Source organism: Apostichopus japonicus, chromosome 3 (assembly GCF_037975245.1).
Source record: "Apostichopus japonicus isolate 1M-3 chromosome 3, ASM3797524v1, whole genome shotgun sequence".
NCBI lineage: Eukaryota > Metazoa > Echinodermata > Holothuroidea > Aspidochirotida > Stichopodidae > Apostichopus > Apostichopus japonicus.
In genome coordinates, this window is record NC_092563.1 from 7,549,140 (window position 1) to 7,572,030 (window position 22,891).

Consider the following 22,891-nt stretch of genomic DNA (forward strand, 5'->3'; position numbering starts at 1 on the left):
ACAACTTTCCGAAATATATTTCTCGAAAACATTTGTAATATGTAGCTTATAGTTTATGTCAATACCAATATTGATTTTGCCATATTCTTGGGCAATAGAGCGAGATTCGAACGAGGGGACAAGGAACGCTTGGTTTTGACTTATACCAACAACTCTAAGGCAGCTCTTGATTGTGATTTTATCTCCTAGTTGCGGGAAGGCCGAGTCGGGCGGGTGCGGTGTGATATTATTCTGAAGCTGCACTACATTAATTCTTACGCCATCAATGATCAAAGCCACTTGCAAAATACTCTCGTTTGCTAGTTTGCTGCCGATGCTTTAAAACCAGAGAAAAATGGTGACCTTTAAATGTGAACATTAACACATAGAAACAACCAGGCTTTCAGTATTTTTGTTAAAAGCGAAAATTTTATTACAAGGAATGTATAAACGTTATGCAATGCTTCGTATTTGAGTACAATGAAGCGACCAACGTGTGTACACTGTACACAAAAGCAATATGTAAAGTAGTATATGACACATAACTAACAGCTCATATCGGATAATATACAAATAATAAATGGTTATGAGTGCAATATTGCAAATATTTCATGAGTTGAAAGATGGAATGTTCCATTCAACGAGGCGCAGCCGAGTTGAATGGAACAAATTACATCTTCCAAAGAATGAAATATTTGCACTATTGCACGAATGGAAACCATTCATTATTTGTTTTATGCAACACCTTCAAATTTTGATATAATTGGATGTAAAATGCACTCATACAACAGATTGTTTTGAAAAGACAGGTTTCTCTGCTCTCTTACCATTGAAAAAAAGTGCTAACAAAAAAGTATAACACATGGTTCTATTTCATAGAGTGCAATAGAGCAGATTTTGCATGCAATCGACGAGCAATTGACCAATCAAATGGCCGAAATATAATTAGGTGTTGTATAATACACTATAACGGCCATCTCTCAGCTATTCCTGACAATCACTGTATGACGTCAAAGCCATGATCCGTTGCTATGGCCCGATATGGTAAACTGTCGGCATTTCACTAAGCGAATCCTCTGAATTACTATCCGAGTCGCCTCCACCACCACCATCAGCCCTATCCGCTGCCTTGGCTGCAGAGGGCATCGGAGTACCCTGGCGTCTCACTTGGTCTAAATAGCTCATGGCTCCCAAGTAACCAGATGCACAGTAGGTTAGGAAAGCAAATATCCCACACATCTGTAGACAATTGAAAGGCAACTAAAGAAACTGATTTCGGTTTCATGTAGTATAATAACCTTACAAGCCGTTAAAAGTAGTGTACAGAATAACGAGGAGAGTAAGAAAGCTCCTGTGTCCAGGATTTCATCATTAAAGTCATAACCAGCTAAAGTAGCTGATATGACTGTTCATAGTCTGTAATGCCCCTTCATTTAGCATACATATTACACTGGACTAAGCTATTATTTTTGTCAGATAAACTTTATGCCCAAAGTTAAAGAGGTTTCAAATTGTCGGAAATGGGGGTGGGGGGGGGGTTGGAGTTTTGCAGTCATTCTCAGTCACCGGAATAACCCCTTTAAAGTCAAAGTTCCAATGTTGCCATAGTGGTTTGTTATTTCGAATCAAGTGAACCATCGAATGCAGTTGTAATAAGAAATTATCAATATACATTTTCAGTTTCGTAAAGCGTTCTTTTGTTGCAGCGAAAATATTTTCTTTTGTGTAGGCTATACGGTAAGATAATGGCTAATTGTGATAATATTGGTTATCATGAATTAAAGGAATTAAAGGGGTGCGGGATGGGGGTGAATAAGCTTACCAAGGCAGCTCCGGTGTTTGCGAGAGAAAGGCGACTCAGCATCACCATATCAGCCACGAACCACATGAGAATAAAAGCTAAACTCACGATCAGTTCCTGAAGAGAGCAAAAAGATATGAATGGCATCTTAGTTAGGTAGAAGGTTTTGTAGAATGTAAAGTGTCATGTTACAGCTGGTTAAAATAATCCCCAGTCACTAGTCATACCGAGTAGCAGACTGGTATGAGTACAACAATATTAATACTACATGTATAAGTACAAATACGAGTACAAAGGCCCATTAGCAGTAGAATGAGTACGTATAGCGTTACAATCTAGGCTAGACTTTCCAAAATGTCCGGAGTAAGAGGACACTGAAAATCACGAGGATGTGTACACTCGTGTCGGGTACCAATATACTACGATATTGCACGTCTGTCGACTAATGAACCCTACGTTTAGTATATATTTACGGTTACTTTAGTACCGGGTACTTATAATACTGACTGAATGTGTGAATAGGATCGCATACAATCATGGGAAGAGCCCTATCATAGGTTATATATGCAATGCATAGATCTAGCAATATATTCATGCTAATTACTATACATGACATTGAGAGTAGCATACCATACTTTAACATTACTTTCACATTGGGTTGGACGATTTGAAGTGTAGGGGTGGGAGGGAAGACGGGGGGGGGTTGCAGGAAGTATCGTATGTCATGCAAACGTTTCAAATTGTAAATTATGTACATGCCAGATGTTGGTGCTGTCAAACTTACTACAGGCATCCAGGGTATTTCAGAGAATCTTCTGTAGAACTGGAAGAGATGGACTATTACCACGCACAGAGCCCACAAAGAAGAGAAAATGGCCACCAAGATGAAGAACCAATAGGAATGAGTCTTATATCCCGAGATTATGGACACGAACGCTAAAAGCGAGAAAACCTGCAGACAAAACAAAAAGTATATATATATATATATATATATATATATATATATATATATATATATATATATATATATATATATATATATATATATATATATATATATATATATATATATATATATATATATATATATATATATATATATATATATATATATATATATATATATATATATATATATATACATATATATTGTTGAACGGACTATTCAAATATATTAATGGTGGGGCAAACGGGGGGTAGGGTGGGGGTGGGCGGGGTTTCTGCATCTTCTACCCCTATTATCGACACCCTTGTCTATGATTAATCATGCATGCAGTGTACATCCAGCTATCCATTGGTCATCCGGTTGTATGTGCGCAGATCCTGGTGGGGACAGCGAGACGCGTCCCCACCAACTTATTCAGTGGTGGTGACATGATATACCGTGTCCCCACCAATTTGTCTTGACCGAACGTTGCATTTCAAATTCCCCTGTATTGAACTTTGCGCAGTTTGATCCAGCATTATGCAAATGACATGTAGCAGTTCTCATTTTATTATGTTTATCAACAGTTGTTAAATATTGGACGGAACTCTCATTTGCGGCAGTCTATAATTGTTTTCTGGGAGAGGACTCCAGACCCATCGTATACAAAAGTCTACTTGGATTATTTGTCCCCTGTTTTTGTTTTTCTGCAGACGCCCATGTTTTTCCCCAAACTAAATTTCTAAGCCATGAGATCTAGAACTTAAGGAGGTTTGTGAGCATCATTGTGTCTGGGAAGTGTTATTCCGGCGATCTGGGAGGTATATTTGCCAATAAATTTCTTGTACGCTACGCGCGAAGCCTTGGTCGCTCTCCGCTTAGATAGCAGGCGCGTAGCCAGGAATTTGCCAAGGGAGGGGCGAAACTGTAGATTCGGCATTGCAAACTATCTAAGCGTAGCGCCACCACGAGTTGGCGCGAAGCGTACAAGAAAATTTTGGATGAAAATGCCTCCCAGATCGCTGGAAATGGCACTTCCCAGGCCTTGTAAGTTGCATCTTACTAGCAATATCATAAAAGCATTATAAAAATTTAAAAAAAAATACGCTCAAGGGGGGGCGGCTGCCCCTTCGCCCCCCCCCCCCCTTGGCTACGCGCCTGTTAGATAGTATCAGAGAGCAGACACGCGTCCCCTCCACACTGATCTGCATCCATGTCCGGTTGTGCATACACATTCGCTTATCCAGTTGCACATCCATATTGTTTATCCGGAAATTATATTTCCTCATTGAACCGAAAGAATTAGTAATCTGTTTAGCATCTAACTGAAGTATTTGAATCGAGATTGTAACAATAAATTTAATAAACTGACGGTAATTAAGTGCATGTCCATACATGAAAAGAAGGGGTATAGCTAAAATATTCGTTCACCATGCACTATTTATATACCAGCTCTAGACAAGATAGAGAGAGAGAGAGCAGGTGGAGAGACCGGATAGAGAGAGACCAGATAGAGAGGCAAACTAGAGAGACTAGATAGAGAGACCAGATAGAGAGAGATACCAGATAGAGAGAGACCGTGGAGAGAGACTAGACAGAGAGATACCACAGAGCGAGAGACCAGATAGAGAGAGACCAGAGGGAGAGTGAGACCAGATAGAGATGCCAGATAGAGAGACCAGATAGAGAGACCAGGTGGGTGGAGAGACCAGTGGAGAGAGAGACCAGATAGAGAGACCAGGTGGAGAGAGACCAGGTGGAGGGAGGCCAGATAGAGAGAGACAAGATAGAGAGGCCAAATAGAGAGACCAGATAGAGAGACCAGATAGAGGGAGACCAGATAGAGAGGCCAGATAGAGAGACCAGATAGAGAGACCAGAGAGGTGGAGACCTGGTGGAGAGAGACGAGATAGAGAGACCAGGTGGAGATAGAGCAGATAGAGAGACCAGATAGAGAGAGACCAGATAGAGAGGAGAGTAAACGAGTTTCGTTTTCAAAATGTCTTGCAGTTTAGATCAAATTGAGCCAAAACGTGATCCACAGGCTGAAATTCACCGCTGACGTTATTTCAAAATCGACATATAATTATTAATGTCCACGAACAAGTGAAAAGTACAGGAAATGGGATTTTTTTTGTAAACTACCCCCCCCCCCCCCCACCACCACCACCCACCCCGTGTTCTGTTCCCAGTCTACAGGCTTACGTTGAGAGGTAAAAGGTTTGAACATTTCCGGAATTTATTTCAAAACTACAGGATGGTTTGTTTGGTCACAACGTATAGCACATTAGTACCGTATATGTACACATAGATACCGACTTTTGCAATGATGTGAATGCAGATCGCCCGCTTCAGGACCTATAATTAAAAATGATTGATTGCCTAGATTGCTTTAAGGCTTAAGTTAGGAAAATGTTTAGTGAATATTTTTTTTTTTTTTAGTGCTAGAAACATTTCCATATAAATTCCGTTTATCCAACTATTCATCTTAAAATATAATATCTCTGGAATACTTTTCAATGTTAGGTCTACTTATTTTTTAAATTATAAAAACTCAATCAAAGCTATTTCTTTTTAAATTTATATAAACAAGAGAGCATCCTTACTCGGATACCACTCATGGTCATTTGTCCTTGACAATTATTTTTAATGTATTGTGAACAAGTTACTTTAGCTAGACGTAGTCAGGGGCAGGGCCGTCTTAAGGCATGGGCCCACTGGGCCCTGGCCCAGGGCTCCGCGATGTCAGGGGCCCCGCAATCGTAGTAACCCCATGTCTTAATCTGGGAGGAAAACTGATTGAATAGGCCATTATGCCTGATTGAATTCGATACTTGACAACTTGTGACGAGAGTTGGTGAAACACTTGAGAGTTTGACATTAAATATTCGAATCTGAGTTGGACACAGGGGCGTAGCGAGCGGGGGGTGTGGGGGTGTCACACCCCCCCCCCCCCAATAATTTGGTCGCCGTCGGCAAATTTTGGGTCTGTCGGCAAAAGGAGAAAAGGTGAAGAGAGCGGAAGGGGAAGAAAGAAGGAAAGCTGAATAGAGAAAAGGAGAACGGGAGCTTCTTCCGTGCCAAATTTGACTTAAAATATGCACCAGATTGCATCTAAGGACGTTTCAATACTAAAAATTTTCCAACACCCCCTCCCCTTAGACCCCTCCCCCATTTCAGTCACCACTTCCAGATCCGTCGGCAAATCAAATTCTCCACACACACCCCAACAAAAACCCCTTCGCTACGCCCCTGGTTGGACACCCTGGAATATACAATGCCCGAAGGCTTACAACACCTCAAAACACCTCAAAAAGATTGAATTTCAGCCAATCATACAACAGTTTACGATCAAGAAATGCCGCAAGTTCCGTTAGTTCCCCCAGTTAAAAGACTCAACACAAGGGTGTTACAAATGGTGAGTCCAGTATTGCTAGGGAAGGGATGGAGGGAAACTGGAAGATTACTCTTCTATAATGTTTTTCAGCTTTTAGATATATCACGTATGTTATTCAGCTAAAGTTTTTTGCGCGACATAGGGAGGGGCATAGGCGTAGGAGGCGGTGGGGGGGGGGCTGCAGCCCCCAAGCAATTGTTTTGGTGAAAATTCGGGCAATATGCTGACAATTTTTCGAGCATCTACTGAAAGAAGAATAATTTGCAATATGTTTTTCATTTTTTGGGTTGAAAATTCGGGCAATATGCTGAGATTTTTGCGAGCACCTACAGAAAGAAGAATAATTTGCAATGCGTTTTTCAAATTTTTGGGTGAAAATTCGGGCAATATGCTGAGAATTTTTTCGGGCACCTACTGAAAGAATAATAATTTGCAGTGTGTTTTTCAATTTTTTGGGTGAAAATTTGGGCAACATGCTGAGAATTTTTCAGACACCTACCAGTGGCGGAGCCTCCATACAGTCAGGGGGATGCCCCCCCCTGACGGACTCAAATGGACTGCTGGCGCCCTTTTCAGCTTTTTACCACTTTTTACTTATTCGCGATTATTGACTTTTATATTGCGCTCTCAAATACCTATTAACATTTGTCACATTTTGTTGGTGCAAGTTTCTGAAAAAGGGCGATGACACATATTTATTCTTTGTTTATCTGCAAATTAGCAAGGCATGGAAAGGGTCAATTCCGGCGATCTATGGAGTATCTTTACTCAAAAAATTTCTGTACGCTCCGCGCCAACCTGTAGTGGCGCTCCGCTTAGATAGTGTCGAAAGCGCCCCTACAGACCATTCTCTCCCCCTGACCAATACCCCTAGCTCCGCCACTGGCACCTACTGAAAGAAGAATAATTTGCAATGTGTTTCCAATGGTTAAACTTATATAATTATTATCATTATTGTTGTAACGACTTCCCAATAATTCTAACCAATATGGAAGGGTAATAACACGGAAAATGATTTTATGATATTGGCATGTGATGATATGCACATTGACAAGAAAAATTTTGGTTATATTTTTTCGGGCAAGTCGTTACAGCCCCCCCCCCAAATCAAATGAGGCTCCTACGCCTATGGGGAGGGGTGGTAAATGCAGGCATGTGTATTATTGAGCGATTGTCAAGAATGTCAATTTTTCACGCAACTTTTTTCGAACTCACTTGATTGAGGGGCCCCGCTCCATTGCCGGGCCCAGGGCCCGGTGATCATTAAGACGGCCCTGGTCAGGGGCAACAGAGCCCCCATGCAGCAATAGAAATCAGCCCCAAAATGAGACTCGATCCACAGTGACCCAAGCGCAACCATGGTTTGGACTTCGGTGAACATTTATGTTTTATTTGGCACTTCTTGAGAGTGGCACTCTCAGGATTTCTCTGTTGACTTTTATGTTGCATCTGAGGAACTGACCTAACCGCGCGTGTGTCTGTTAGACTATATGCAGTCACTTTAATTGATGGGCCGCAGAAGTTTAAAGGGGTATTTCTGCATCCTCGCCTAACAAAAAAAAAAAGTAGTTTCATGAAATACATAGTGGACTTTTACTGTAGCAAGTGTTTACGAATGGTCTAAAATAAATCAAAATTAATAATATGCCTAAAGTCAGACACTTTTGTAAGCACTGTAATATTAAAGACACTGAAAACACACACACACACCCGCACAAAATTTTAAATTAGCACATAGATGTTAAACATTCCACAATATAGGTAGCCTACTGTACTGATTATCATACCTTATATAGCCATTCGAGGGATTGCCTCCAAATTACACAACAAATATTAACGAGGTATATGCAGGATATACGCTATGTAATATGGGGGCATATAATGTTCTTACCACTTGTACGGACATAAGCTGTCCCGGTAACGTCTTGAACCACACTGTATGTATGGTCAGTGGTGTTTCTTCAACAGTTGTGGTCCCTGATTCATCTTCTGTCGTCTGCTGAGGCGATCCATCTTCGGAAACGTCAATGGTCACTTCTGAGGTTGAATTTTCCGGAGCCATCGTGACTTTTACGTCTGAAAACCTTATATGATGATCTTTCTCCTATAAATCTTGAGTTAGCCTTCGTTTGATTCGATACAAAACCGGAAAATGTAAACTCACAGTTGCTGGTTTGAGTCAACGAATCTACACAAAGAATTGATCAAAACAGCTGATTCGATTACACCATAGAATGAGTGTGTTCACGAATGCTTTCACAATCGTAACCTTCCGCGACCCTCGCTTCCGAGTCTAAGATGAAATACGTCGATTTTGGATTTAGCATTAGACTTCCATAGATGTTATTGAATACAGGAAATGTTATTGTATAAAGGAGCTACCCGCAACATGTACACAGAAGTATAGTCTCTCAAAAGATCTGTGTGCTCAGTACACTGGCTATGCAGCCTTTTATAGGCCTACTTAAACTTTTACGTAGTGTAGGCTACATAATTCACTTTCTAACAGTGTAGTTGAACTACGTGATGAAGTGGGAACTAATACCTATACTTACTGTTTATGCTAACTCAATACAAATACTGCGTTACTTCATAGCGGAAGAAGGGAAAAGCACGGAAGTACTTTGCAAGGTTGAGGAAAGGAAATATGCGTTGGGAGTTGTTGTAGCCCTTTTATTATTTTAACCCCACGAATGTGATACGACTTTCAATCACGTGCTTATCGTGCATAATGTTTGTTCGACTGATGCGGGGGCAGGGCTAGGTATCCTCACATGTGCAAATTTATTTTTTATTATACATTTTGGACGTTATGACGAGGTTGATTAGTGCATGTGCAAGATGGTAGTTTTCAGTTTTTTTTAAAACTTTTGACAAGATAGTAACAAGTGTGAAAAACACAAATTTTCACCCTTTTTACAGACTTTCACAAAGTATCTCGTCAAAAACGATCATTTTCAATTTTTTAACCGTTTGGCAATGTGTGTCAGTGATCCGAAGTTTGTCAACGTAATGTCCCTTTTACGAATCCGTACCATAGACAAAAAGAAAGAATAACATGCTTTCATTGAACATGCTGTTTGTCTATCAATCATTCATCTGTTCGAAAGAAAACAAGGAGCCACTCATATACCCCTGGCTGAACCTTATTTGCGACTGAGATTTTCTACAAGAGGACGGAAAGGAAAGGTGTGGCGTACTCTAAATATAGTTTTAAAGTGTCAATGACGGTGAAGAGGTTTAATACTGTTCTTATTTCACTTACTATGTAATGGTCTTTACTTTTGTTGCAATAAGTATTCCAGGGCCGTCTTAACGCATGGGCCCACTGGGCTCTGGCCCAGGGCCCCGCGATGTCAGGGGCCCCGCAATCGTAGTAACCCCATGTCATAATCTGGTAGGAAAACTGATTGAAAAGGCCATTATGCCTGATTGAATTCAATACTTCAGAACTTGTGACGAGAGTTGGTGAAACACTTGAGAGTTTGATATTAAATATTCGAATCTGAGTTGGCAACCCTTGAATATACAATGCCCCGAAGGCTTACAACACCAGACAACTCGGGTCCGCGAATTGCCCTATGCATGATGGTTACAAATTGTACTAGGGAACGTTCATTTTCAAGGTTAAAACTAATTAAGAATAATCTCCGGAACAGAATGGGGCAACGGTGACTTAATAGGCTCTCTCTCATGTGCACACAAAGCGACATCCTCAAAAAGATTGACTTTCAGCCAATCATACAACAGTTTACGATCAAGAAATGTCGCAAGTTCCATTAGTTTCCCCAGTTGAAAGACTCAACACAAGGTTGTTACAAATGGTGAGTCCAGTATTGTTAGGGAAGGGATGGAGGGCAACTGGGAGATTACTCTTCTATAATGTATTTCAGCTTTTAGATATATCACGTCAGTGGCGGCGGAACCGGTGAGGGGGGGGGGGGGTCTTGGGGGCTCAGCCCCCCAATGAAAAAAGTGAGGGGCAAATGCATGATAAGCCCCCCCCCCCAACACTCTCTTAAAACAACATCGAATATACAAATTACAATGTTTTTACAGACTTTTACGTGCAATCTGAGAAATTGCAGGCTTGAGACCCATATTTTAGGGCTAGGTATTCGCAGCATAAAACACTCGGGAAGTGCCGTTTCCGGCCATCTGGGGGTTTGAAAAACCCAAAATTTTCTTGTACGCTCCGCGCCAACCGATGGTGGCGCTCCGCTTAGATAGTCTCCATACATCAGACCCCCCCAAATAATTTTCCCTTTCCACCGCGCCTGTAACACGTATGTTATTCAGCTGAAGTTTTATGCTTTATGCGTGACATAGGGAGGGTGGACAATGCAGGCATGTCTATGGCTGGGCGATTGTCAAGGATATCAATTTTTCACGCAACTTTTTTCGAACTCACTTAATTGAGGGGCCCCGCTCCATTGCCGGGCCCAGGGCCCGGTGATCTCTTAAGACGGCCCTGAAGTATTCCGATTCAATCCTTCATGATAAGCAATGTTCCTCTTCATATCGGTAAGTGCAATAGCTACTTTATTGTTGTACAATTCCTCACTCATACATTCATGATAAGTGTGTGCAAGGGCGTAGGAACCGGGGGGCTGGGGGCGCCAGCCCCCCCCCAGTGAAAAATGTGGAGGGGCGGAAGTATCATTCCGCCCCCCCCCCCCCGCTCCGCAGGTCAGAAAACCCCTTTTTCATTTCCAAATGAGAAAAAATTTTCATTTGGAGCACCAAATTGCATCTAAGGCCAGGTGAAAATACAAAATTAAGTTTACAAAATGGAGTGGGTGTTGAAGTGTGCTATATTGCACCAAATTGCATCTGAGGCCACCTGGAAATTCAAAAACACCCCTCCCCTTAGACCCCTCCCCTAGGCCGGCCATCAGTCTTCAGCCCCCCCACTCAAAAGTACCTTCCTACGCCACTGAGTGTGTGGGTTCAATGTACCCCATCATATTGGCAAGTACAAGAGCTACTTGATTGGTCAGCGTGTGGGTTTAATGTACCCTGTCATATCGAAGAGTACAACAACTAATTTATTGTTGTCTACAATGCCTCACGCAGGGCTCATTCATGATAATCATGTGGGTTTAATGTACTCCGTCATATCGAAGACTACAAGAAGTACTTTATTGATGCAGTGTCAATGTGTCAGCTGACATAACACTTTTTTACACCCAGGCCTGACAATAGTTAAAGGGGGTCGGGAGGGGGGGGTCAGGTCCACATTATGGACCATGTTCATATGGGATATATTGAAGGTACAATAAGGGGGTCCTGATGACATAACACTAAAAACAAAGACACTACATCTTCACAGGAGGGGATAGAGCAGCGGAGAAAATATTTGATTGGGTATGCTTCCCTCAACTTCAAGCTGGTTACAAGAGTGAGATAGGAGTCCAACAACTGAATAAAGAAGAATAGTTTCAGGGGGCCCGTAAAGAGTGTTGTAACAATCGTATTTATTGTACAAACAACTATATATTATAAACTGAAAATACGGTGTTCCCTTCATTATAACCCTAAAATACTGAGAAACCATAGAAATGTTAAATAATAAGGGCCTCATCTTTCACTTTGTGTTAAACAAACAGGCATCTGTAAAGTCTTACAAAACATTTAAAGCAGTGGCGTAGGAAGGGTACTTTTGAGTGGGGGGGGGGGCTGAAGACTGATGGCCGGCCTGTGGGAGGGGTCTAAGGGAAGGGGGTGTCCCCCTCCCCTTTGGAATATTTTGCATTTCCAGGTAGCCTCAGATGCAATTTGGTGCAATATAGCACACTTCAACACCCACTCCATTTTGTAAACTTAATTTTGTATTTTCACCAGGCCTTAGATGCAATTTGGTGCTCCAAATGAGATTTTTTTTCTCATTTGGAAATGAAAAAGGGGTTTTCTGACTTGCGAAGCGGGGGGGGGGCGGAATGATACTTCCGCCCCTCCACATTTTTCACTGGGGGGGGGCTGGCGCCCCCCAGCCCCCCCGGTTCCTACGCCCTTGATTTAAAGTCTCTCAAAGGGCTAGAATGTTGCTTGGTAAGATCTCTTGGAACGAACATAACTACACAATGAACAGCCAAAAATTAACCTACCATGTGATCAAGTAACTATGGAAACGACCGACAAACACATGAGGTAAGCCTAGAGGCTTGTGACTCCTTGCTGTAAACTTAGTTGACTTACATATACCTGATTGATAGAACAATCAAGTTAAATTTGTCCATAAATAACATCAAATGTGAGAGCGTTCCAGCTTGCTTCATCCATGTAAAGACTTTGTAACACTCTCTTGTGGACACCAACTAAATCATCATTAGAATTGCAAAATGTTTATTGTCAACATTTGTCTCTACCGAATATTCAAATTTTTCCTCAGCGAAATAGTCCCAAACATGCACTGTCTAGCCATGGACATTTTCTTCAACTAGTTGAGCTAACAATTCAGTACTGCCATCAACTCCAATTTTTTATCAATGAAATGAAAGCTAACGTGACTTACACATTTGATATATTTCTGAAATATATTGAGAACTCCCTACCAAAACCACTTGCCCTAAAATCATCTAGTATACCCACACAGAAATAAGTCAGTTCTGGTCTCTGTTTCAGACCACAGACTACATAACCATCACTAACAACTTGATCAACGTGAGCAAGACAAGATCATCGACGCTCAGAAACAATTAACTAAATTACCCCAATTTCATCTTCTGACTAAGGTATGTCCTTCCTGAGAGATTAAATCAGACCAATTGTACCATTGTAGTTGAAAAGTGATAATTGGAAAATATTGACAATGTCAGAGAAAGTCTACAATATTAATCAGCGGAAGAGAGTTACTGTAATTATTTAAGGTATTTGCACACCTTTGATTAGGACCACCTGGTAACAAGGACTACTAAACCAAAGACACTTTGCTTAAAATTACTGAAGGGATCATTTACAGATCCAAGACATATCTTGATCTTTATATTTGGGGCTCCAGAAAGTACTTGCAACAAGTAGTACATGATCAGCTAGTTGGGAAAATGTTTCCAATGCTAATACTGCTCTTAACTGGCCTCTCATACCATACTCAAAAGCACTCGTATTGACAGTATGAACAATTCCTGACCTTCATCAGATATAAACATGATAAACATACTGCTCATACTGTCAGTACGAGTCCTTGAGAAACTTGACATGACAGTACCAAATGGAACAAATTGTCCCAGCGAGGGTGACATAACTTACTGTCTATGAATATTCATTAAAACTGAATAAACATTAAAACCCCACCAAGATCCCAAAACAGCTGGTTGTGTTTTACTATTAAGTTATAAAAACTTTACCAATACACTCAGTCACACAAGTGTGATGTCTCTTACAAACACTATAAACAAATCCTTCGTGTTGGAAAAGGTGTAATGACAATGGAAACTTCTGCCTTGACCTTTATATGCAAATTAATATTAATTTGAATCTTAACAGATTTTCTGAAGGATGCAAACATATTTTGGAACATTAATGAGACTGAAAATTCCAAAACTTACTGGTTTTGGATATTTACAAAGGACGAGCTTACCTGTCTCCTCACAACCTTAGCACCTCATGCTACAGTGCTAAGGTTGTGAGGAGACTGATAAGCGAGGAACGAAGTAAATACATAGTATGTGCTGAAGTGAGATGTATTGCTTGGCAATAGATGTTACATTCACCTGCACACAATCATCCGAGTTAACATTTTAACCATCGGGTACTTTCCAACTCTTCTTCACATTCACAATTTATGCTTGATGTTGTCACCATTAAATGTCCAAAAAGCAGCTCCTTGCCAGGCTTCTCACTTGAATCAAACCAACACGAAAAACAACCAATCGTTAAAACATATTCATGACCTGGATTGGCTGACTTAGTTATGACATTCCACGCATGCGGCAATCTTTCATCTGAGGAGGCAGCAATCGCAATGGTCTAGACAATACGTCCACACCTTTTCTTATACGTCTTGATGGAATTCATAAATGGATCTACTTTTTGGCATCTTTCTTTGAATCCTTACTGTCTTTTGTCTTATTGTCCTTCTTGTCTTTTGTCTTATCTTCCTTCTTGTCTTTTGTCTTATCGTCCTTCTTGTCTCCTGTCTTGTCGTCCTTGTCATTGTTCTTATCCTTCTCTTTGTTCTTCTCCTTGTCGTCTTTCTTCTCTTTGCCTTCCTGCTTCTCCAGGTCTCGGTTCTGGACCTTGTTGTCGATCAGCGTGTGGAGGGCCACCACGGACCTTATAAGAGACGCTAGGTACACCACCAGCATCTGGTCATTCGTCTTGATGGTCAGAGAACGGACAAACTCGGAGACGTTCACGTCGGGAAGAAGGTTGAAGACATCCTGGAGAGGTTGGAAAGATGTAAATAACAATAATATGAGAATAGTATTAACAGGGATACAGAGCACAGACATCATATTTAGCTTATAATGGGACAGATATATTTGTGAAGAACCCCCCCCAAACACATTTTTGGGAGATATTCTGGTCCAAAATTTGCATCTCTTTTTCTCTTCATATTTTCAAGGAAAAAGGGTTAACACTGCTGAGACACTAAAAGCAATGCCAACATTAGGTCATGTTAGGAAGTTCAATATTTTAGGTAAATAGGCATTGGCAAACACATCTACATTACAGAATATAAACATTGTAGTCAATAAAGAAGAAGATAAAGAAATTGAAGCTAATGAGGCTTGACGATGCCATATATTCAGATTTGATCGACTCTCCAGCCCTCCAGTACTGTGTGAAAAAACATTCAAAAGGGATATCTCCAAAACAGGATCAGATTTTTCCTACTTGTTCATGACAGTTCTCTCTAATCAGCTTGACCAGGGGCGGCAATCTGTTTCAAATATTGGGGGGGAGGGACATTTGCTTGGGTGCAGGCGAATTACTATCAAAGCGGAGCGCCACCATTGGTTGGCGCGCAGTGCACAAGAAAATTTTTGGTTTTGATAGCCCCCCAGATCACCGGAAATGGCACTTCTCGGGCTTGAAAATGACCAACCAGATGTACACTTTTGCCTGAGAACCAAGTTTTTCCTAATAGTTTTTTTTTTTCATTCATTACCTTTTTTTTTAAGATTGTCACCATTCACACATTATGTTCGACCTCATTGCATCTCCTGTGGATCATTGCTTTTGTAGGTAATTCTACGTAACGCCCCACAATACCCGTCAGCCCCACTTTTCAAGGTTTTAAGCCCATTATTTGTTCAGAATTTGAATAATAAATTCACTTCAAACATACCCATAATGTTGCACAAAATTTCATCTATGGACAACCAATATAGAAAAAAAAACCTCAACCCCTAACAGACCGGTCAAAATTGAACGAGTAGAGGGAAGTATGATGAAGAATGTTGGTCAAGGAATTTTCGAAAATTCAGACACAGTTAAATTATTGGTGTACAAATATTAAAACCTCTTATAACGGCTTCTATAAAACTTCGATATCATAGAAAATACCAAAAAAATATGCTTGAGGAGGAGGGGCGGTCTCCACCTTTCGCCCCCCCCTCCCTTGGCTATGCACCTGCGGTTAGAAATCTTGTAGGGAACAGGCCAAATGGAAACCCAGTGAACCCATATCGATGTGGATATATATGATTGTACGTATGATTGATCGATATATATGATTGTACGTACTTATTTCATTACGGATGCGGTCCGTCTAGCTATTCATTTCGAAAAAAAGGAAAAGCTACTTTCGGTCATATATAGTAACAAATTGTGACACGGTTAGACAGGCGCCTTGCGAGGAATTTGCCAAGGGAGGGGCAAAGCTTGTACCCAGACTTTCTAAGCATAGCGCCACCATTAAGTTGGCGCGAAGCGCAAAAGAAAATTTTGGCCGAAAATGCCTCCCAGATCGATGGAAATGGCACTTCCCAGGCCTTGTAAGTTGCATCTAAGCACTTTCTATTTTGAAATAACTAGCGATATCATAAAAAATTACAAAACATATGCTTAAAAAAAAACTATGCCACCAAATATTGGGGGGGATATTAGATACTATATCCCCCACCTAAAATATTGGGGGGGACATGTCCCCCCCGTCCCCCCCATGATCGCCGCCCATGAGCTTGACAACTAATGGTGGTCGGCTTTGTGTCGACTATAAAAGTTCCATCAAGTTATCTGTGCTTTACATGTGCACCTGTATTAAATATGTGAAGTCTAATACTGTAAGTTGGATGCTGTTTTCTAATCCCTTAATGGATTCTCATGTCGTCAAGTTGATCCTTTAACATCGTAACCAAGAAAGGTACAATCTCAATTATGATGCGTGAATTATTGTTGACTGATCCTCTACAAAACAAATTTAATCAATTCATTGAATGAGTTTTACTCAAAATCATAAAGTCAAAACAATATTAAGGATTTTCAGACAAGATCCGTACAGCTAAACATCCACCTCATCTCGTCGAAATCTGTGGCGCAATGTAACCCAATTTTATTGTGGCACGAAATATGAAAATTTTGCAGGCGAATTAATCTCTGAAAGATATGAAAAAGAAGCCTTATTCGTAAGCAAAAAAATGCCAAGTTATGGAAAAAGAAGATATAGTGTATCAGGCTCTGTTGCAGTTGCATAATTTGCATATTAAAAGTCAGGCAGATAACATTATAAAAGTCATACAATTAAAGTATCAGGGTGACAAGAAATCTTAATACTTTTTATGTAAGAAAATTACTTGGGAAATTGGAAAAAGTGAACTAGGGTTGTCAAATTTTACTACTGATATGCATGAGGATTTTGGCAGAAGTAATGTTTTTTTTGTAACTGTTGGTACTATTTGATACAAAATCCCCTATAACAATTTAGTTGTTTAGCTTGATCAGTCAATATATATTTGGGAAAATGAACAAATAGTTTTGGATTTACCTACTCCATGCGAAGGATGTAAACAGTGATAAGTAATGTAATAGAAGTCATAGAAGATATCTTAATAGAAGAAAACAGTAGGAAAACAGAAGGAAACAGCAATAGAATACAATGGCTAGAATCTTCCACTCGTTACATCCCTACTACCACACTCATTTTATACAACTAGTCCGTTGTCTTCAGGCAATAGCAACTTTTTCCTTAAAAGGTTGGGTTAATATGCCAGAGAAAAGCAAATTGAATGGAAAAAGTCGCTTTAAGGAGATTAAAGGGGCCTTTTAAAACCCTCTGAACTTTTTTCAACATACTCTTGGATAATGCTCCAGTTATCAATGACCCTCTGAAGAGACAACGACACATTTTCAGAAATATTTGCAAAGTGATCAAGTTTTACCTGTAATTGATAGATTATGGTATGGTTGACTGGTAGTTCTCCCTTGCCGACCTTCTGTAAGTAACTGCTAATATTCTCAATCTGGGAGTGAAGTCCCTTTAAACCTAAAACCTGAGCTGTGATCCTCTGAGACAAAGTGCCAACACTAGTGTCCTTGATATCCCTGTATGAAGAAAAAGATAAAACAAAAAGCACTAAATAATCATAAATATGAACAGAGATGTCTAATATATGAGTAAGTCGGAGGGGTTATTATTAAGAGAATATGCGGTACAGGTGTAAAACAGTTAGAAGGTTCCAACAATAACATTCAACATAGTATCATGAAATGCAAGCTTTCTCAAGTGGATCACTACATGAAGAGATTTCAAAGCCTTCTTGCTGAGCTGAATTTGTATCATCAATTTCCCTGCAAAGAAGTTTCACTATTCCTACTACACATACAAAAAGGTGAAATTGTTGGCAAGAAAATATACAGAGGTGCCTGTTCTATGTCAACATTACGATGTCAACTTCTGTCAATCGCCCCTCAATAATGAAATATTGGTGTAGATGTGAAGCTCTAATGTTAAGCCAAGCAAAATCACTCATCAAGAATGAGTAATCCAAGAGTTAATCCCTCTGCATTACTTATATACAAATGTTATAACACAAGTTGACTTGATCCAGGAATTATGCAAGATGAATTACCAAGGAGCAACATGTTTAAACAGTTTAGACAAAAACAAGACAAAAATGATGCAAAAGTCTGTTTGATTATGCACGTATATACTGTATAGACAACCTCACTGTTTTTATATATATATTTTTTTCTTTTGCTACAAAAGCATTTAGACAGACAACGCTCTGGTTATCAATTGGTACCTTAGCAAATGTTCAACTCCGACCTCCTCTGCTTCTTCTGCGCCCATCTCGCTAGGTATATGTTCGAATGTTTTCGATGTGGGGGTGCCATCCTGCAAATATTGAAGAAATTGAATATGGGTGAAAGAGCAAACTTGAAACAATGTAAAAGAATTCAAATCAATACTGAAAATGTTAAGAGTTTTCTCTACATTAAAAAAAAGGACAAGTAATTCAATTCTGTAGAAAAACATAGCTGGATCATCATCAAAGATTAAGACAGGCGGAGAATTAATCAATGTTTCTTGTTTAACTTCTCTGTCCAATGCAACGTTAAATGTGGGAAAATATGGATTAAGGTTGCCATGTCTGGTGTATTGTGTTACACAGAATTACATAACAAGATTGGAGACATCAATTATGTTGAACATTAATTTCATCAGAAGGCATTTTAACAATCAAAGACGATGTCTTGTAGATTCTCAGATGTTCACATAATTCATGACCCAGGCCACGCTATTTCTTCAACTATATCAGTAAATGTTGAGTGACAGTGAGTGTCCAATCTGCATATTTGTACCATAAAGGTTGACTATTGTGCAGCTTCTGTTGCTACATACAAATTAAACTCAACAATTTAATTGGCAACGTCTTAACAACCCTCTGTACTTGTACGATTGTGCCCGATTTTTGTGCTTAAATGTAATGTTTCATATGAGATGTACAAATTCTTGTGTTTAATGTTGTTGCATGCAAACGGTTTGATTAAGAACAGCTGAGCTACTGAACATCTGGAACTCACATCATGAACTTCTTCGACTGCAATGTAAGCCTCTGTTGGAAGTCCAATTTCTTTTGGTTTTGCATCAATAATTACCAGCACCTGTCGTGTGGAACATGGGAATTGAAAACATGAATCAACAATAATTGTAGTAAATAGACAGGAAACAGAAAGAAGAGATCAATTACTTTATAACTTAGACAAATAAAGGGAGAGTTTGAAGCAGTTGTCACACATTAACAATAGCCCAATGCAACATACATATACAGTGCTCAATGAGCGTGTCTAGCACATGATGACGAGCAAATTTGATATTTAAATATGGCCACAAAAATATGAGAAAATGTAAACTTTTAGAATTGCTAATCAGTTTCTGCCAACCAATACTGTGGTTGGCTTGTATTCTTAAATTGAGTGTATTTTCCAGCTCATTGAACTTGAAGATTAAATTTGAAGGGTTCCACTGTCAACACAAAACTTGGACTTCATGGCTATGGTTATCTTGCACAATGATTTATAAACATTGGCAATCTACAAAACATGCCACTGAAGGACATTTGACATTTTGAAAGTTTACTGCTCTGCACAAGTTGGACATCGCTGGTTACTAAATTAGGATACCTGCTACTGCAATTTTATTTTACTGAATTATAAATGTTAAACAACAAGTACTTCAGTGACTCCATTTAGGTGGCACTTACCGAATTCGGACAGTATTTTCTAATGAGCTCGTTAATTTGAATGTCATTCTGATGAAGCTTAGGTCCTGTGTGGTACCACCCAACTATTTTTTCTCTTGCTGTAAAGGAAAGGGAGATATAACACAAAATAAAGGAAAATGTGAGATAATAAATTGCTCCAGTTTAACTCACAAAACCAAGATATATCTGCTTGTGTCTGTTATACTCTGTATCTACATTTCAACACTTTGACATGCCTCTTGAGATCCTACAATCGCAAAAACTTGAAAGAACAAATTGAGATGCGAGATCAATTCGTAAGGAGACTTTGAAACAGTACCCTCTATTACAGTGGTTCATCAGTTGTTAAATCCAACTTCAAGACTAAGGCTACTTATTCATAAGAATAATTTGGTATAATGTTTATGAAACTATTACTATATTCATTACATCTTTTGCTGTCTGACATATGTTCATTTTCATAAGACAATGAAATGTCTGCTTATTTGTCAAGTACTTGCCCAAGCATGGGGAGGGAGGGGAAGGGGAATAGATGTGTTCCTCCTGTGGCTAGTAATGTTACAATCACTTGGACTTGATAATGAGCAAACAGGTAGCATGTCAATTATACGACAGTTATAAAACAAGTCAAAACTAAATAGAACCCTTTGCATTAAAATACATACCATTGACTTTCTTGAACATGCCATACATATGTTCCAAGTAGTCATGATCTAAAAACCAAACACTGGTGTCTTTATCATCTTCATCAAATGGAACTGACATGAAAAATCGAAAGAAAATGAGAGAAGTTTACTATTATGATGTCATATGTAAAAACAAGAAAAGTATAGGCTGTCAATGTTATCTGTCAGTGTTACAAATAGTAAAGTATGATAGGCCAAGTCTATGAGAACTAACAACATTTGGGCTTTTGTTAACAACATTTGCAAATTGGCTATACAACTTACAACAATCGAGCAATCAGGCAAACCAAAGAATGTAAGTTTCTCACTGAAACGGAAATTGGCAGTTGTTTGGAAGACAGTGCTATGTCTTAAAGAGGGAATGTTGTATTTTACGTACACCGTTGCCGTGGCGATGGATTGAAGGTTTTAACTTTGATTACTTTTCAGCGGTATAATGGTTTCGTACTTGGTGGTGAATGATTTTATCCACACACGAAAATATACATGATTTAAGGAAAGGGGGTACCTTCAGAGGAAGTTAACCTGTGTTTTCTATTTCAGTTGATGAGTTATTGGTCTTTTGTCATATATTCGGTGGCTTGATGTTATTTGCCAAATGATCACAAATTTTTGCGATTAAATTTTTAATGAATATATGCTATACGGTTGCAGCACTAGGAAGAGGGTAGCCTAATTGTGCTTACTTTATCCTATTGAATGCTTACAACCATTTCCGTAAACAGCATATTGAAAAGAGTCCCTCCCACCACTAAACCTTAAAAAAAATCCCTCGTAAATACATTAAGAGGGGCATTTTTAACATTTCATTTTCCAAAATAGCCCCCCAAAGCCCTACCCTACAGGGAGTGTTTCGTGTGTAAATCAATTTTCTCCACAAAAAAAAAATAGAATGGGAAAATAACCAAACACGTACATCACATGCTCTATGATCACACGCACAGAGCGCGTTGGTTGGACTTTACTAGCTGTTTTTTGAATTATTTTTTAGCATCAATTAACAAGTTTAAAAGAACTTGCTGTTGTTAGTTACATTTTCAGCATTAACCCTATAACAACCCATCAAACTCAAAAGGCATTTTTTGTTGAATATTATTCTGTTCAATTAGTGTTGGCATGGATTGAGGACTACTCCAGTAAACTAAGGGTTTACAGTTTACATGAGATACCCCCATAATCAGAGTCTGTCCATAAATTTATGAATTGAGTTACCATAATGATGGTTGATTTTGCTAAGGGTGAGGAAGGATTCGAATTAGAGTAGGGTTTAAATTATTCTATTGACAAAAAGGAAAGCAAAGTGAGAGACCACCTATACTGTTCTGCTTCATTAAAACAGCTGCCGGGACCTGGGACAGAAATTGTTTTATGATGTTTATTCTTTATGGCCTTGTTGCCCTTTGTTAAGATGCAAGTCGGCCTTGGTGCCTTACCTCATGCCTTGGTGCCCTTTTAAATTTTGCCCCATTCAAGTCCAAAGTGGCCTTGCCCTAAAAATTGTGAAATTTGAGGCCTGCAGGTCAGCGACAGTATCTATCACTGCACCTTCATATGTCACAATCACAGTATGCGAATTCCACGGATATTAAAATTACCATGCAGGCTTAGACTAGGCCTTGAACAGTACAATACTGCTGCTATACTTTGATCTTGCCTAACTTAGCCTATGCCTAACGTTAGGCCTAACTGTTACATTGTATAGTTAATGCTAGGATAGGCTAACCTGCAAAACTGTTAGCGATATCCAAAATTCCTTGTCTCCATGATCCAAGCAATACACCTACGACCCTCCTCTGGTTCTTTATTCTGTTGAAATGGTCTACGACACTTAGAAGAACCAGTGGATGGACGACAACTCTCTTGATATCCGGTGTAATCGGTGCTGGGGAACTCATTTTTGTTCGATTTGTGTTACATGTGAATATATGTGTATGACAATGCGATGTTGATGTTAACCTGCAAAGTTCAGCCGTTCTCTCAGATTGATGTATTTTTTTCGTACTGATAACAGACGCTCGCTACATGCAAGCTAAGATATGTTCTATCGTCCTGGGAGAAGGGGCTCAGGTGATGTTTAATAGATTCCTTACCTTTTTAATTTTATAAAGGAGAGTGATTAGGTGAGAAAAGAAGCTGTATTTTGCAACTTTTGAAATAACGGTAAATTCCCAGTTTTGGTTGTGCTATATACACACAAATATATCTTTTGTTTTCTGTGCACTAGAAATTATTTGGGAATATTCTATCAGTTATAGCGGGTGTTGAAGCCCTTTGATTTCTTTCGAAGGGAGGGGGTTATCCCCTAGAAGTATAAAAACTGCATACAATATGATGTGGTCTCAGAGAAGTCATTTCATCACTGACTGACATAACATGTGGGTTAATTAATTAACTCAGTTACTATCTAATACCAATTTCGGCGTTCCAAGCAGGCCAATGTATATAAAATCTGCC

At 39.5% G+C, this 22,891-nt stretch overlaps 2 protein-coding genes across 2 annotated transcripts; both read right to left on the reverse strand.

The window, feature by feature from the left end:
* Positions 1 to 388: 388 nt before the first annotated feature.
* Positions 389 to 8,645, reverse strand: LOC139961838 (uncharacterized). The gene is made up of 4 exons (XM_071961403.1): positions 7,994 to 8,645; positions 2,565 to 2,732; positions 1,802 to 1,897; positions 389 to 1,218 (listed from the first exon to the last, which is right to left on the reverse strand). Exons 1-4 carry the CDS (start codon positions 8,162 to 8,164, stop codon positions 1,009 to 1,011), a joined length of 645 nt encoding a protein of 214 aa, XP_071817504.1. The 5' UTR covers positions 8,165 to 8,645; the 3' UTR covers positions 389 to 1,008.
* A 2,910-nt stretch (positions 8,646 to 11,555) lies between these two features.
* LOC139961833 (26S proteasome non-ATPase regulatory subunit 7-like) lies at positions 11,556 to 22,385 on the reverse strand. The gene is made up of 7 exons (XM_071961390.1): positions 22,161 to 22,385; positions 20,417 to 20,509; positions 19,752 to 19,849; positions 19,072 to 19,152; positions 18,291 to 18,382; positions 17,427 to 17,589; positions 11,556 to 14,483 (listed from the first exon to the last, which is right to left on the reverse strand). Exons 1-7 carry the CDS (start codon positions 22,330 to 22,332, stop codon positions 14,127 to 14,129), a joined length of 1,056 nt encoding a protein of 351 aa, XP_071817491.1. The 5' UTR covers positions 22,333 to 22,385; the 3' UTR covers positions 11,556 to 14,126.
* Positions 22,386 to 22,891: the final 506 nt, after the last annotated feature.